At 50.7% G+C, this 15627-nt stretch overlaps 1 protein-coding gene across 10 annotated transcripts in view; it reads left to right on the top strand.

Moving 5' to 3' along the window:
- SNX19 (sorting nexin 19) overlaps window positions 1-15627 on the top strand; it is a 132035-nt gene that overhangs the window by 5610 nt on the left and 110798 nt on the right. For 9 of the 10 annotated variants that reach the window (XR_013924044.1, XR_013924045.1, XR_013924046.1 and 6 more), the window contains exons 7-8: window positions 163-349; window positions 2625-2754. Coding sequence is in view for 6 of the 10 variants with exons in the window: in XM_080366677.1 (XP_080222803.1) it covers window positions 163-349; window positions 2625-2754 (317 nt within the window). In the remaining 4 variants the exon portion in view is untranslated. Of the gene's footprint in view, window positions 1-162; window positions 350-2624; window positions 2755-11475; window positions 15621-15627 lie in introns of those variants that run through there. The other variant, XM_080366676.1, reaches the window with a different exon arrangement.

Genomic DNA, 15627 nt, shown 5'->3' with positions numbered 1-15627 from the left:
TTTGCAGAAAGGCAGCAAGCAGTGCTGGTTGTGCTGTTGGCTGCAGCAAGGTGCAAACCAGGTGGTGGGAAGCTGTCTGGGCGGTGGAGATCTCGTATATCTGTTCAGCTCTGGCTCTGTGCAGCTCACCGCTGTGGTACTAATATACTGGTGCTTCTGTAGGTCTCTGGCACCCTGTCACTGGCTGCTATGGAGTCCTTCATCCAGAAGCAGGAAAAGCTGCTGGAGGCAGTCCCCAGGAAAGCTCCCGAAGGCGAGGGAGGCAGAGAAGCTAAGAAAAGCTCCATGCAGGAGGATGTGGACAGGTTGGGCACGTCGGAGCAGGGGGTGCCCCCAGACACGGACTCTGGTGAGCTCAGCCCCTCTGTTAGTGCTTTAGTGTGTCACCTCCATCGGTACTGCAACAGCTCCAACGCCTGCAGGCTCAGCTTGCCAGGGCTTCGGTATGAGGACCTGGTCTGCCTGTTGCACCTTGATCAAAGGCAAAACAAACTGAGTTTTTCCAGTCCTGTTGGGTGATTGTTCTGGTCTGTGTTGCTAGTGGAAGCAAATTGGGTCTTGGCTCGGCTGTGTCAGTGTAGATCTTCTCCTAGTGTACTCTGTGCAGAAACAAGTTTCTTGAGGACACGCTGCTTAAACTGCCAATGTTATAAAAGCGAGCTCATAGAAAGTGAAAAATGGCCAAGTTACGATTTCTTGGTAGTCTCAAGTTAGCCTTGATATAAATCCATGCACTATAAATGGACCTTTTGAGAGTCTGTTACATTTTGCTAGATTTGGTGAGAATAGCAAACTTGTAATCCTAGTTAAAGGAGTGACTTTCCCTTTCTCATTATAGACCCCTTCTCTGAAGTACAGGGGTGCTTACAGCCTCTCAAAGCAGTTACAAGTTTATCCTGAACACGAGCTGAAATATGTTGTCTAATCTTTTTCTTGGAATAGCTGAGCTGTATCAGCTGGAACTTTCCAAAAATTTCACTCCAGTGGTTGAAGTTTGGCAAGCTCTGACTGAAAGCATGTGCTTGTGACAGGATGAGTCTGCTATTCTGAAACCTAGCCTGTGCTACCAGCTTTGCCTATAATCTTCAGACACACGCCTGTGGTTGTTTTGGGGCTGCCGGGAAGCAGGACTGGTAGGGGAGGCCAGTGCTCTGTGCAGAGCACAAGAGATACAGGCAGGCCAAGTTAGCTGAGCTCGTAAGGATAATGAACGTGAATGATGTCAAATGCCTGCAGGTCTGTGATGCTTCAGAGCCGAGACAGGGCAGGCTGGTCTGGCAGGGTAAGGAGTATAAATGTCTGAGGAGTGGCTGGCTAAAAGGCAACCAGTGTCCTTATCTGCTCACTACGTGATTTCTGAGAAGAGGTTGGCCAGCAGCTCTCTGAGGAAGGGGACTTGGATGCTACAGGAATAAACAGAGCTTGCTGATGATGCTCTGTGTGTGAGGTTATGGTGAAGCTAAACAGCCTGCTCCAGTTTTTGCACAGGGAAGTCAAGTCTCAAAGGGCAAAGCAAGTGAGGAGTAACTTACACATGGTCCAGAGCAAGAGGGCCAAATGCACTTAGCCCTGTCTTTTCCAAGTCAAATGGCCTGGTGTTAATTAGTGCGGCTCTTATGCAGCAGGAGAGAGGAAGAGGACGGAAGGAGAGGTGCTGGGGTCCAGAATCCCTCTCCCCTTTGTCTCCAGCAGTAAATTGTGCGTGAACAGTCTCGTTGGCTCTTGGTAGGCAGAGTGGTTGAAAGATCAGGCATCGGGGAAGGTTGGAGTAGGAGAAGCTACTGTGCAGGAGCTCACTGCCAAGAGAGCTGATGCAGTAGCCTCGTGTTGGGGTGCTGACCTGGGAGTGATTGTCTCAGTTTGTAGTACGTTAATAAGCTTGTTCAGTGTAACACCTATGATGCTTTGGCATAAAAATACTAAAAGTATTTATACGGCATAAAAGTAATTTTCCAGCAAGTAGAATGCGTTTACATTGTAGGCTTTGACATTCTCCTGAGGATCAGAGGGAAGTTTTGTTGTCCCAGGTCTGTGTCACCAGAAATATTTGGGGTTTTTTTGTTTTAACTGATGCATCTGGCTTAGCCAGATGTGGTTCCTCCATCTTTCTGCTGAGACTTGGACCTGCCACACGATGGCAGCCTGCGGACACCGTGCTGAGTCTTGCGCCTGGAAAACTGGCGGTGAAAATTAGGAAAATAGTCCTCAGCAATGTACCTTTCTTCTGGCTACAGTCACTGCCTTCTTTCTCACCTGTTTTGGGCACATAACCATCCCTGTGCGTGGACTGGGGTTTGATAATCCCATGGTTTAACTGAGAAGAAACTGAGCACTCGGAACAGCCACGTTCTGGTCTGGCGCACCCCTTGGTAAGGAGATTGGGGATGCTTGGGTGAAAGTGGGACTGAAAGAGGCTGATTGGGGCAGGAGCCTGGGAAAGGCAGGCTCCCCAGGCTGGCTGTGCCACTGCAGGTCATCTGCATATGGCACGAGGTGTTTGAATGGGGAGAAAAGTGTCTAGCAGGTTGTTAGGGAAAAGAGAGAATTTCAGATGATGCTTTATACCAGTTTTGCTTAGGTACTGAGTTGGCTTATTCATCCGACCCTCCTCTTCCTCCTGGCAGACTCTGAGACAGCTTTGGCTGACTTGGCCCTGGATGTGCTTCGTCTGCTGCTGATGGATCACTGGAGCTGGCTGTGCACAGAGAACGTCCAGAAGGTCTTCCACCTGCTCTTTGGGACCCTCATTCAAAGGTAAGGTCTCGGCAACCAACCTCACAGCTCTGTGTGGTGGTGTTCCCTTTGGAGTTAGTCTAAACCGGAGCTCTCGCCTGAAGGCAGATAAATGCTTTCCGTGGCATCACATAACAGGGTTCTGTAAAGACAATGTCATGTGTATGTAGAGTAAGTATCTCAAGAGATTTGCACGAGGAGCTCTTTGCCTGTGAGCAGCAGCGTAACTCCTAACGGACAGCTTTCTGCCCTTTTAACAATAGGAGAAAGGAAAAATCCAACTCTGGGAATGGGAGGCTTCTTGCCTCATGAAGGGGCAAGAGTGCCCAGCTCCTTGGCCCTCCAGGGAAAGGCTGGCCCCCTGACCTTTCTGGCTGCCCAGAGGCTCAGCTTGTCCTTTCTACGAAAGGAGAATAAACAGGCACAGGGAACAGTGACTTGAAAAGAACAGCTCAGAGCGTGGCCTCCCAGGGCCTTTGCTCTCACTGATGCACCCCTCTCTGGTCTGTGGTGGGCCACTAGTGCCTGTGCCTTGGGCAGATGCATTAGGGAAAGACTTCCTTTCCAGCTGGTATGTACTTGCCAAGCTTTTCTGGGGCCAGTGCCTCTGTGTGGTAAGGCACTAGGCCAAGACACACAAACAGAGAGCGTTTCTGTCTTCTTGTGTAGGTCTGTGACTATCACTAGCTAAGGATATGGTCCTTCAGAGTAAAAGGAAAGCCTTCCCGGAAGGACTTTGGCTAGGAGGGAGTCTCGGAGCAGTGCTTTTCCCACTCCTGCACCTTTTCTTCTCTCGCAGGCATTCAAAGCCAGTGTCAGAATGTGCAGGGCAGCACATTATAACTGAGCTGGTAATTTAAGCTGCCCTTGCTGAGGTTGCTAAAGTGCTTTGAGGTCAAGAGCTGCTGGCTGTCACTCCCGAGTCTGTTTCCTCGGGTGGGACGGGGTAGATGTTGCTCCCATTTCTCCAAAACGGGCTCTGGTCTCTTGGGGAATGAGCTGGAACCCAATCCTTGTGTGTAAGTACGGAGGTATGAGAGCTTGAATGGGCACATCATCACCTCCTAATAAGCTGTGTCCTGGTCACCCAGGGAGCATGCAGCACTGACACGTGGCATTGGTATTTTACACTAGAGAAGCTGTTATACACACAGCACATGCCTGGTGCTGGAAGTTGAAGGAGCTTCACAAATTGCGCTAGCAGAGCAGCATGAGCGTAAATGTGTTTGTAGCTGCTCCGCTTCAACGGGTCTGAGTGAACCCACGTGTGCTGCAGGCAAACCTTTGGCTGGGGGGGGTGTTGGGAAGTCCTGTGACTCCCTGGTGTGGTGATCAGGACAGGGTGCAAATACAACCTTTTGAACTAACCCTGTGTCCCTGGCACTGTCCACATGTTTCTGCTGGCTCTGCAGGTCTGGTGTGAATGGGACAAGGGAAGGAGTTGCGTGGTGTGAACTGACCCGTTGCTAGGAGGATGGTGTGGCTGGTGGATTGCTGCAGGGAACATTTTCCTCCCTTGTTTCTGCTGTTGTAGTTACCACCCCAACCCAGAAAGCTGTGCTTGGGACAGCACTTTGGTTTCCTGAAAGGGAAAGGGGTTAGGGTGGAGGTTCTCCTTTCTGCAAGCCAGGGTGGCAGGTTTGTAGTGATTGTGGAAGCCCATGTCAAGGGCTGGGGCTCAGCAGGATGAGCGTAGGAGCTGCCCTGACAGCAGTCAGTGTCTGCCTGTCGTGAAAGCTGTGATCTGATAGCAGAGTGGAAACAATGCCTGTGACAAAGACTCAAGATGAGGCGTGTGGTTACCTCAACAGTGCAGGAGAAGTGGGAATGGGGCGCCTCTGTGCTGGCTTGCCATTGCACCCTGTCCCTGAGCCACACGGAAGAGTAGCTGAGACTTGTCATGGCTGGCCCAGGTGACCGCTGCTGTCCTGAGCAGATCAGGAAATCTGTAGCTCAGACCTGCTGCCAGCTGCCTGTCCAGGGACAGCGTGGATTTGGTGGCATTTCTTTTCCATTTAAGTATTTGCAACTTGATCGCTGCTCAGCCAGACCTGGCACAGCTCTGGCACTGGCATTCTGACTGGCACTGCGTCTGGGTACCCTTTACAGGTGGAGAAAATGCCAGAAGCTGTTCTGGGAGTGTGTGCTATTCAAGGCATCGTTGTTCCTGCCCCAGAGAACAGGCAGACAAACATGGGGCAGCAGATGGGTGCGCATCCTGTCTCTTTAGCAGTTGCTGGTCACAAAGTAGGAGTAGGCATCATCCCTCCAAGAGATGAGGTCCTTCTCTGTTCCTATCAGTGGCTGGCTTAGGTGGTGAGTGGTGGAAAGGAGATGTCCTAGCTGTGTTTTGGGTGTTAGGAGAGGAATTGCTGCTGGATATTTCTCTGCCAGCTTGTATTTGGTGAGTAGCATACTGCTCCTGCAGCCTTCTCGCAGCTGCCTTCATGGGCATTGCTACTGCCCTGCACTGAGTGCACCTTTTGCCAGAGCAGAATTCAACAGAAATACACCAAGAACAAGATTCAGCATCTCCAGAGAGCCAAACCCTCTCCTTTGGGGACTTTTCTCCCTTGGGCTTGCGATGCCCATGACATCCCCTGCAGTAACATCAAGTGATTGCTGTGACCACGCTGTTGCTGATTACGGGACCTCCCTACCCTGCTCCATTCGCCGTTCTCCGCATAGAGCATCCCACCGCACTCTTTCCCCTCTTCTCCATAGCTGAAATAGCTGGAGCCAGGGGCTATCCATCTCCCCTGACTGTCAGTTTAATGGCAGCCGGGGAGAGGAAGGCTGTATGACCGAAAAAGGTATTGTTAAGTAAAAGGGAGGCCGAGTGTGCAAGCCCGCATCCGTGCGGTGCTCATCCCGTTGTGTAACAGGGAGCGATCCTTTTTCGGAGCCGAAAGGAGAGGCGGCTGGAGGGGAGGTGGAGGGGCTGGGAGGTTCGCTGGGAGTGGGAATGACCCCAGGGCTGAGGATTGCTTCCAGCAGCCTCTCCACACGCTGGGTCCGTGCCTGTAAACAAACCCGCTGCCCTGCTCTGGCTCTGCACCCCTCCTCTGTCCGCTTCCCTCCCACAGGCTGCAAATGTAGATCTCGTTCGTGGGGAGGCTGCAACAGGGACCTGTTTGCAAAGGGGAGTAGATGGGGCTATTCTGAGCTCTGGGGGTGTTTGGTGGAAGAGCCATTTGGAGAATCTGTGTGCTTTTTAGAGCCTTGTGAGTCAAAGTGGTGTTAAAAATACACATCAAGCGTGTGTGTCGCACCATGGCTGTGACCCTGCGCCCTGCCCTCAGTCTGTCCCCAACAGGACAATGGTCACTAGGTCAGGGGTCTGCCAGTGCCAGGACGACCTGGAGGCAGCTGGGGTGACAGCTCACACATACCTTCAGCTGCTGCTGGGGTTCTCCCAGGCCCACATCTGCTTCCCCTTCTGGAGGGGAGCCCCAGCAGAGTGCCAGGATCCCGGGGATGGACCTGGGAGAATTTCAGGTGCAGATCCAGGTCTGTGTGCTTTTCCGAGCTCTTTCCTACGCATCACCACAGACAGCCGTGGCAACGCAAAGCACCGAGCAGAGGGAAGGTGTCTGGGCACACCCCGACTGTCTGCACCCTGTAACCTGAGTGGGGCTGGGGCGCAGAGTCCCAGCCAGGGCTCGGAAGCCCCTGCGTGTGTATATAAGGGAGCGTGTGGAACTACGCAGCAGCTTTGACGGTGTCATGTTCCACTGAGCATGAGTTAAAATAAATGCAAATTATCCCTGCCTTAACCCAGGAGCTCAGCACCGTTTGCCTTACTGTTCCCTTTGGGTCACTCCGGTGCTCCTCCAGGCTTTGCACCCTGTCCCGTCATTGCTCGGCAAAGCAGGTGGATTTGGGGAGGTGATGTTCCACTCTGTGTGAGATGTAGATGGAGAGCCAGGGATGCTGCGAGACTGCTTACAGATGACTATCAGGCTTTTATGAGGGTGGTTTCTTGCGAGTTCTTCTAGCTCTGGTTCCCTTTGCGAGTCTGGCTAGCTTTGGCCTGTTTTCCTTGTAGGGTTTCCTCTCTTGAGCTGGCTCTCCCGAGGTTTCAGCCACTGCTGAACTAGCAGGGGAAAGGAAGGTCCGTCTGAGCTCAGGTCTACCCCTGAGCTGAGTCTTGGACCATGGTCTTGTGGGGAGCCTGACTCTGGGGTGCTGCAGTGAGGGACACTGGGCCCTGGAGTGGGAACAGAGGAGAGAAGGGGCACTTGGCCAGTGCACAGGGTAAGTTTTGAGTATGTACGCTGAAATGGGGCTGAGTAGTCCTAGGAAGGCTGTAGTAGCAAGGGGTTGTCTCTGATTTGAGGTGCTAGATCTTACCCAGTGTTGCTGGGGGTCAAGAGCTGGGCAAGGCCACAGAGTCATGGTAGTCTTCATCCTATCAGCAGTAGGTCTGGAGCATCTGAATTCTTGTTGCAGCCTAGATTTTGGCAGGGGCTTCAGTCTCTTAGGGTTTGGATAAACAGTTTGGCTAGGTCCTGGTCTAAAGAGCAAACACCTCGACACAGGCAACCTGCTTGCCTATGGAAACCATCTGGGCAAGGTATGGCTACGGCATGTGGAGGAAGCCGATGCCACACGCCGGGGCAGGTACAGGGAGGATGTGGTTGACATGAATGGTGCTGCAGCCTGTAGGGCTGTGGGTTATTCCAGGTTTTGTCCTTTCCAATGCTGTCCTGCACATTCAGTGCACTTTTGACAGGAGATGCAAGGCTGTGGGGAGCAGGATGTGTCTCCATGGCCCTTGAAGTGGTCTCATAGCTGGCTGCTATGGAGGTCACTCCCTGCAGAGGTAAAAACCACTATCAGCAGCGGGGCCTCCCGTCTCCAGGGTGACTGTTGCATTGCCATGGCCTTCCCTCTGTCTTTTCCCGTCTCTCCATGCTGTCAGGTTTTGTGTCCCCCCCATCCCTGCTTTATTGTGTGTGTTGAGGGGTAACGGTTCAGCAGTGTGGCTGCTTTCATTAGCCCTCACACCGGGGGCTTGCTCGGCTTTCAGCTCCACCAAGTGAGAACCCCTTGGACTGATATCCACAGTCTGTGATTGACAAAGGTCCTGGATTGTTGATTAAACAGGGTGGCAAAGGGCCCTTGCAGCTGAGCCCGATGTCCCTTTGGCACGCCAGATACCTGCACTGGTCCAAAGGGTGCTGCAGCTTGGTCTCATGGCGCATCTCCCGTCCCTCCTTCGGCAGAGATGCGGCACGGTGCCCAACCGTTGCACAAGATGGGTTCAGGTGGGCTGTTGCTAGAGGTTTCCCCCACGTGCAACCCCAGGCTGCCCTTGCCTTCTTGCTGTCCTCTTGGCTTTGAGGCTCTGCGCCAGAGCCTGCCTGTGTCTCGCCAGGTGTTGCAAGCACTTGTGCAACTGCTGGTGTGAGTCAAGGAGCTCAAAGCTTCAGGGAGTTGCTTGCTGGGTGGTTTTTCTCTTCTTTCTTCCTTGATCTCTGTGCCAACAGAACTGCCAAAACCAAAGACCCTTGGCAGCCTCCTTGACCCTCTTGACTTGAAAGTGCCACCAGCATGTAGTGTTGCTTGACCCTCTTAAGTGTCCCTGAGTAAACCTGCCTGCTTGGGCAGCCAAACACCTGCAGCTGTGGGCGTGCTGGGAACGTGCTGCTCATGGGCAAGCATTTCTGCCCAGCCCTGGCCATCTGGAGCCCTGCAGGAGCCATGTCCAACAGCGGAAACGGTGAGCCAGACCTCATCTCGGTGCTTGGTCACACTGGGGGTCAGCACGACGCTGGGCTGTCCGTGTGTCACCCAGTGTAGGGGGTATCCTGGGGGGGGGACGTGGCTGTGCCGTGGGCAGGCGTTCACTGCGGAGGCTCCCCGTTCCCTCCCTGTGTTGTCTCTGAAAAAGGCATTAAAGCTGAGGGTTGACTCCTGCTCTTCACGTGCCAGGAGAAACCAGGAAGGTTTATGCTAAAGCTGTTCCCAGCATGGCTGCCCCCACTTTCTTTTGGTTTTGTAGCTGGCAGGGAGCTTACCACTCTGGGCTCGGGCAGCACCTCGGGAGTTTTGCTGGCAGAAACAAGCTGCCAAACGTGCAATGTTGGTGTGGCTGGAGCAACTAAATCCATTCGCTTTTCTGGCTTGTCACCTGGGGGTGATGATTTGGGCACATTTAATAAGGACCTTTGCCACCACACGTCGATGGGCTGTGCTGGCAGGCCCAGGTACGTGGCAGCAAAGGCTCTGACCTGCAGGTGTGCACCCCAGCCAAAAAGCCAGCGTCGGAGTTTGTATGTAGAGGAACCAACCTCACGGCATCTTCCTCCTCAGCTCTGTCTTTGGCTGTTTGTATCGTAGCTGCAAGGAGCAGTAGAAATCGCAGGCCTGTGGTATGTCAGCAAAAGTGATCTTCGGGGCTCTGTGTGTCTTCGTGTGTGTATGTAAATAAAAACCAGCTTGGAAACGGGCCTCAATTCAGTTGTCTCCAAGCACCTGGAAATTTTGGATCCAGCTTTGAATCTCTGTCCCAAACAGAATTATTTTTTTTTCCTCTTCTAGAAGCAGCATTCTTCCAAAACCAGCCACTAGAATGAAGCAAGCACTCTGTGCTTTTGATAACAATTGCAACATTATTTTAACTGCATCTGTCTTTTCTTTTCTTTTGATTCTGTTTCAGCAATTAGATACGTGCCAACTTTTATCCCATATTAAAAAAAAAAAGAAAAAAAACAACAAACCCACAACAACTTCCTATTTCAAATAGACAAAGAAGAAAAGGATTGAGAGGAAGTAATGTCTCCCTGTTAGTTTTAGTTTTCCCTGGCTTTTGAAGGGTTAATGGTGTTTTTATGTATTTTGATTCTGAAGTGGGCTAATGAAGCAATCTGCTCTGAGCAGGACCTGGCTGAGACAGCCTGGCCTCTCCCTGGGGCACCGCTGAGAGCTTAATTGGCTCAATAAATACTTGATGAAGATGTTACCGAAAGCTGGGATGCTTTGTTAAAAATCAAGGGGGTTTTGGGACGATTTTTTTTTAATCACGTAGCTTTCTCCCCCTTTCCTGAGCCCCACGGCGGCGCGGGGAGATCTGACTTGAGAAAAGCAAAAAACAGAGCAGCTTGGTTAACTCACTAGGGGGAGAAGAGGTTGGATTTGGAGCCCTGTGTGTTTAGACAATTTTTTTGCAGCAGGTGTGATTTGGAGGGAGCAGCACAGAGTGGTGCCCCAAGTCCCCACACTGAAGTGTGGTTTCATGCCTACAGGCAGTAGGAGATGATCTGGTTTCACTCCTCTCTGCCCCACAGTAACATGTCCTGCGTACCCACTTCTCCCAGGGCTTCCTCCAGCTCTCGCCTCTCGCAAAAAATCCTGCTGCCCTATGCTGGCAAGGTGCCAGCACGGGCAAATCTGATCAAGGTACGTTGGATGCAAATGCTACCGGTGTCAACTGCTTGCAGTTTGATTTGTTTCTTGCTCCCTTCGGTGCAGCTGCCCTCCGTGGAGCTTATGCTTGGGAGATGCGAGGCTGGCAAGACACTGTGTTCAAGGGGAAGGCACTCAGCCATGGGAATGCTGCCTCACTGGTCAAACACTTCATTACCGTGTGCTTAGGCAGGCGTACAGGACGTATTGTTCATAGCGTATACAATTGTAAACTTTTTATAGGGCAGCAGGAGAGGAACATTTCCAGTAAGGCGAGAAGAATAGTTTACTTTTTGCGTGTGTGTCTTTGGCCAGAAGTTTAAAAGGGCTTGGGATGCTTTGTACTCTTTGATTTACGGAGGGCTTTTTTTCTTTTCTGTTTCCTTCCTCTGCAAAGGGTTTACTGATGGCCTGGACAAGCGTGGGTTTGCTTTTGAAGGCGTTTGAGCTGAGTGTGCCAGCAGCGGGCTGCACGTGTTTCTGCTGGCGGCTGCGTGGAGAAGGTGGATGTGGGCTGAAGTAGCAGGTGCTAAAAGCGAGCCTGGGGGCGAAAGCTCTCCATTGGTGTTTTTCCATTCTTCTGACTGTGCCCGCTGCAGCTGCTTCTTCAGTTTTACAAGCTTTGCTCAGAAATGTTTTACAGTCAGAGCACTGAAATGTTGCTCTTTCTGAGCTCTTGAGTTGAAGATATTCTTGTGGTTTGAGGCACAATTTGGGGAGGAATTTGGGTGACAAGTACTGTGAAGGGAGGGATGGTCTAGTGATTTAAGTACCAGCCTCTCTCGATTTCATAAGAGTCAGATGCTTGAATGCCTTGTGCATTTCCAGATGTTGCTTTTTTCTTAAATCCTTTTCGCTACCTTGGTCTCACGGGTCTTTTTTGAGCTTCTGGTTAGCCATGCCGTGTTAACTGACCTCAGGGAAATGGAGGCCGCCTTCTGGGGTGGAAAGTAGTAGATGATGAGCTGGGCTCGCTACTGTTATGCACAGCTCACGTATATTTATAGAGCTATTTGTATTTATACAGCTAATGCAGACTAGTAGAGGCGTTCTTGTCTTCTTCCTAGCGTGGCCTCCAGTTTGTGTTTCCCTAAAGCCTTAAAATGCCCAGTTTGGGGGGGGGGGGGGGCGGGGGAAGCACTGTTGCTTCCGATTTTTATTACAATCAGCATATTTAACTCAACCATTACTTGGCTCAAGTGGACTTAGCAGTTCCTATCCTAACTTTGATGGATGAGAAAAACAGAGTTTTACTACCTTCTGGCAGCTGTTTTGTAAATCTGAGGAGTACCATCTCTTTTTGTCCATTCCTGGTCCATCTCTTTTTTCCAGACTAAGCAAATCCAACCTGTCGAACCTTTACTTGCGGAGTTGAGCTCTCTCTGCCTGTGGGCGAAGTCCCTGGGTAGCCCACTTAAGTGAGCGCGTCCGGCTCACAGGAGGCAGGTAAAACCGAGTCTATACACTGTGTTTTGCCTGTTCCTGACTCTTAGTCTGTCTTTACCATAAGGCTGTTCTGTCTTAGCAGCCCTTGTTGCTTCTAGGTGCTGGAGGAGGGCCAAGGTATGTACCCCCCAGGCCTTGTTTCTCATTCCCAGGGCATTTCTGCCGTTCCTGTCTTAATGGGCCCCTTCAGCTGACCTTGAAGTTCCAGCTTAAGCCATGGCATTAAATCAGCTCTTTTTTAGCAGCCATTTCATTCCTCCATCAGCAGCTGTTTCAAACAGAGGACCCTTACAGCATGGGCAAGCTATGCACCTCCAGACTAGCGTCCAGGAGTTCACAGCCTTTGCAGTCTGTCTCTTTGCATTGGGCCCTAGCAAAGCATTTGAACATCTGAGCCCAGGAGGTCACTTTCTATCTATTTCTGGTTTCAACCAAAGTGTAAGGAGATGGTTCGGTGATGGGTTTGTTTTTCTTTCTTTCTTATTAAGGTTATTTCTTCATGAAATAGCAGAATGAGAATAGTAAGTCATCAGACATTAAAAAAAAAAAAAAAGATACATCTATTTCTTGCCGGATTTATTTCTACCTGGGAGCAGGCGTGTGTGTACATTCAATGTGGCACATGAATCTCAGATGCTTAGTCCTTTAATAGTGCAAAAAAATCATCTGTGATCTGCTGGTGAAGGTGAGCTTTGGACTAGCACGTATTTGGAGATCCTTTGTGAGAAGCCTGAGCTCTTAATCCTGATCCCGGTACAGCGAGTCTGCCTGATGGAAAGGTCAATTTGCCATAGAAATTGGGGTTTTATTGAAAAAAAATATTTTTTCAATAAAGCTTGGTGTGACCCTGGGTTGCAGCTACAGTTGTGAGAGCTGAGGAGTTACTTTGCTCCTCGCCGTTTAATGAACGTTGCTGGTGCCTGCCCCTGTGCGTGTTGTGCAAATGTAGTGTGCGTTCCCCAGAGTGGGTGCTGGCGATGGCTTTAACAGGTGCACGTTGAGAGTAGGAAGGAAAACTCTTCGTGGCAGGTTACTCTGTTTTGATAATTTCTTTCAAAGTGTCTGAGAGCATTAGCTGCTCTCCCAGGGAAGATGCTGAGCCAGATGGACCAGTCTTGACAGTTCTTCTCTTTCCAGTGCTTTTGGAATGGGTCCACACACCGATAGAATGGCAAAAGGGAACCCAGAGCACAGTTAGTTAGTCTTCCTTCCATTTGCCCCCAGCTTGGGTTTCTCCTTCTTTCTTGTCCCCTTTCCTGTCTAGTTTCCACTTTTTTGCATGTGATTGTACTTTGTGGGTTTGGATACCTCTTCCCCCTTTCCTAGCAGTGAGTATCCTGCTGCCTGAGCACTGCGTGATGGGGCCAGTTGGCCTCTTCTCAGGAGCTCACATGGAGCTGTGGCACGCGTCAGCGCAGGTGGGACAAAACCGATGGAGCTGTCCTCAGATGCTGCCCTTTAGGCAGTGAGTTGTCAGACCAAGCAAAAAAAAAAAAATAAAAAAAATCCATCAATGGTGTTTTGCAACTGTGGGAACTAAGACCTGTAAGCACTTAAGTAATAGCAATGCATGCACACGTGATCAGATTTATAGATGTTACTTCTAGGCCTTGTTGCCTAGTTCTGGTGACTTTATGGAAATAAATGAGCTAGAAATGGTAAGTTGTTTGTACGAGGCCTTCCAGCATTTGTCAGTCCTCAGTCTGCTCCTGAGCTGTCTGGAAATGCATGCTGTCTTCTTTAAGTTTCACTTTGCTCAGTATTTGCTTGATTTTTTTTTTTTTTTTTTTAGCTATTTTAGGAACATTCCTAAGAAAAAGAAAGCTTGTTCTTTGCTTTCTACGGCCTTTTAAAGGATGGTAAGTGACTATGGCTGAGATGAATTTCAAGTCAGCGTTCCATCTCATCTCCCTAGATGCAGGGTTGTACTGTTTACAGCTCTGTCCCCAAGTCTCTGAACTTCTGTTGCTTGTCAAATGTTTTCTCAATTAGTAAAGCAGGTTGTATAAGAAAACATGTTAATGAAAAACCTTGTTAATAAAAGCTCTTGCCTCTAGAGGAGCCGCAGTTTAACACTTTAATTTAGTTGGGGATGGCTGGAGGCTTTAACGTGATCCAGGGTGCTAAACTCTACTGATGGCTGGAGATAAAAACCCTTTCAAGCAATTGTATTTCAAACGCAGCCTTTTCCCAGGGAAGTCTGTGCTGTGACATTTTGTACTTTAAGACAGGTAGAAGCTATGCTTTGGATCTCTGGCACTCCTGTAGCAGCTTCAGTACTCGGGATCCCTGGTGAGGCTAAGCGTAGAGGCTGTGTCTCCCCATTTCCAGTGCTGTTACTGGGATCACCAGGAGCATTGCCCGTGCTCCTGTAATGCCTTGCTCAGAGGCGTAACAGGCCTTGCTGCTGTGCCAGGGCTTGTTTTCAGTCTTTTTAATGGTCTTTGCCTTTGCAGCTGGCACTTCCTAGGTGTGCACCATTCAAGACCTGCAGCTAAGCACCTTGTTTCATGCTGAAGAAGGGAGCATCGTGTTGCAGCTCTGGCCCCGGTGATGGCTACCTGCTGTTCCTTTGCCCCTGGTTACCTTTAGGTGTTGCTATTCCCGACTCTCTGCTCACATTGTCCCACTTAGATGGGGAAAGACGCCCTTGGCCTGAATGCCTCGCCTGAGAAGAATGCAGACAGTCTGGCAGAGCGCAGGTTAAATAAAGTTTGCCTTGGCAGGACCCATGCTCTTGGATGTACTATGAGCTGCCGGGGCGTAGTGGTGACGGAATTGCAAGCACGAACGCCAGCTGCCAAGAGGAACGGGTCTCCTGGCCCTGCTTGCGGACTCTTCTCCTCTGGGACTCTTGAAGTACTGGCGAAATCGCAAGCCTTTTCCCTACCCCAACCCCGTGCCGACGCTCCTCTCTTTGCTCCGGAGCCTCCCACTGATGAGGGTGGCAGCAACAGGCTGTCACTGTTGGTGCTGCACCACCAAATCCCAGTCTTGCTGAATCGATGGGGACTCTCCTGTTGGCCTCTGTGGCACCAGGGAATCGTCCGCTGGCCTCTCCTTATTCTGGGGGGAAAGATTTTAGGCTTTGGCGAGTTTTGACTGATGGCTGTGGGGTTTGCTATTACACAGGGAAGTGATTTCACATCTGGGAAAGAGGGTCCGCATGAGTGATTTAGAAACTTGCCCTGGCCAGCGCTTGGGTGGTGTGGACACATCTGCCCCATGCAGGCTGCAAACGCCTCTGAGCCCTTACGCGGAGCAGCAGATTCCTGCGGCCTCGGGATTTGCAGGTTGTTACCGTATAAAGGGCACAGTCCTGACCCAGCAGGAGGGCCGACCAGCGGTTGTGTTGGCAGGTACCTAACTTTCCTTTTAATAGATGTGCAGCATGAGGTTTTGGGTGGGAGTGGCGATGATTTCATTGCCTGCCACCTGTGATGGAACAGGGCTGGACAGCAGGGAAGCAGGGGGATGAGGGGAGCATGAAACAGGAGGATATTTGCGCCTTGCCATCCTGTGAGCACGTGTTTTGGTCTCCAGTCAAGGTACCCTTGACCCTCTTGGTAGCAGAGGGACTGATGAGAGGAGCTGGGGTTGCCAGAACATGCTTATGTCCTCCCAGTCAGTCATGGTTTAGGGTTAAAACACCAGGCCTTCCAGCTCTGTCTCGGCTTGTGCATTGACGTGACTCAGAGGTTAAGGCCAGTCGTGTCCCGTACCCGTGCACCAGTTACTCCCTGGTTTCCTGGGGGCAGCAGGGCGACGGAACTTTTCATGGCCTTTGCTTTTCCTCTGTGACTTTACATGTGTGTTTCTGTCTATGAGCTAGGGAATGTATACCTACTTCTGGTGCATGGGGAAATTCAGCTAATTAATGCTTGTGAAAATATTTGGCATATAGACTTGAAAACTGCGTGTTAACTTACCCAGCAAGCTGGTTTTACCCCTCCAGGGCCTCTGATCGGCAGAAAGCCTCCGAGTTGGTACCAAGCCTGATTTTTCTAGACATTTCTGTCTCTTTGCTTGTGCTCGCAG

Source organism: Falco punctatus (genome assembly GCF_963210335.1).
Source record: "Falco punctatus genome assembly, chromosome: 16".
NCBI classification, from domain to species: domain Eukaryota; kingdom Metazoa; phylum Chordata; class Aves; order Falconiformes; family Falconidae; genus Falco; species Falco punctatus.
The sequence above is the reverse complement of the archived record's forward strand: the minus strand, read 5'-3'. Positions and strand labels throughout refer to the sequence as shown.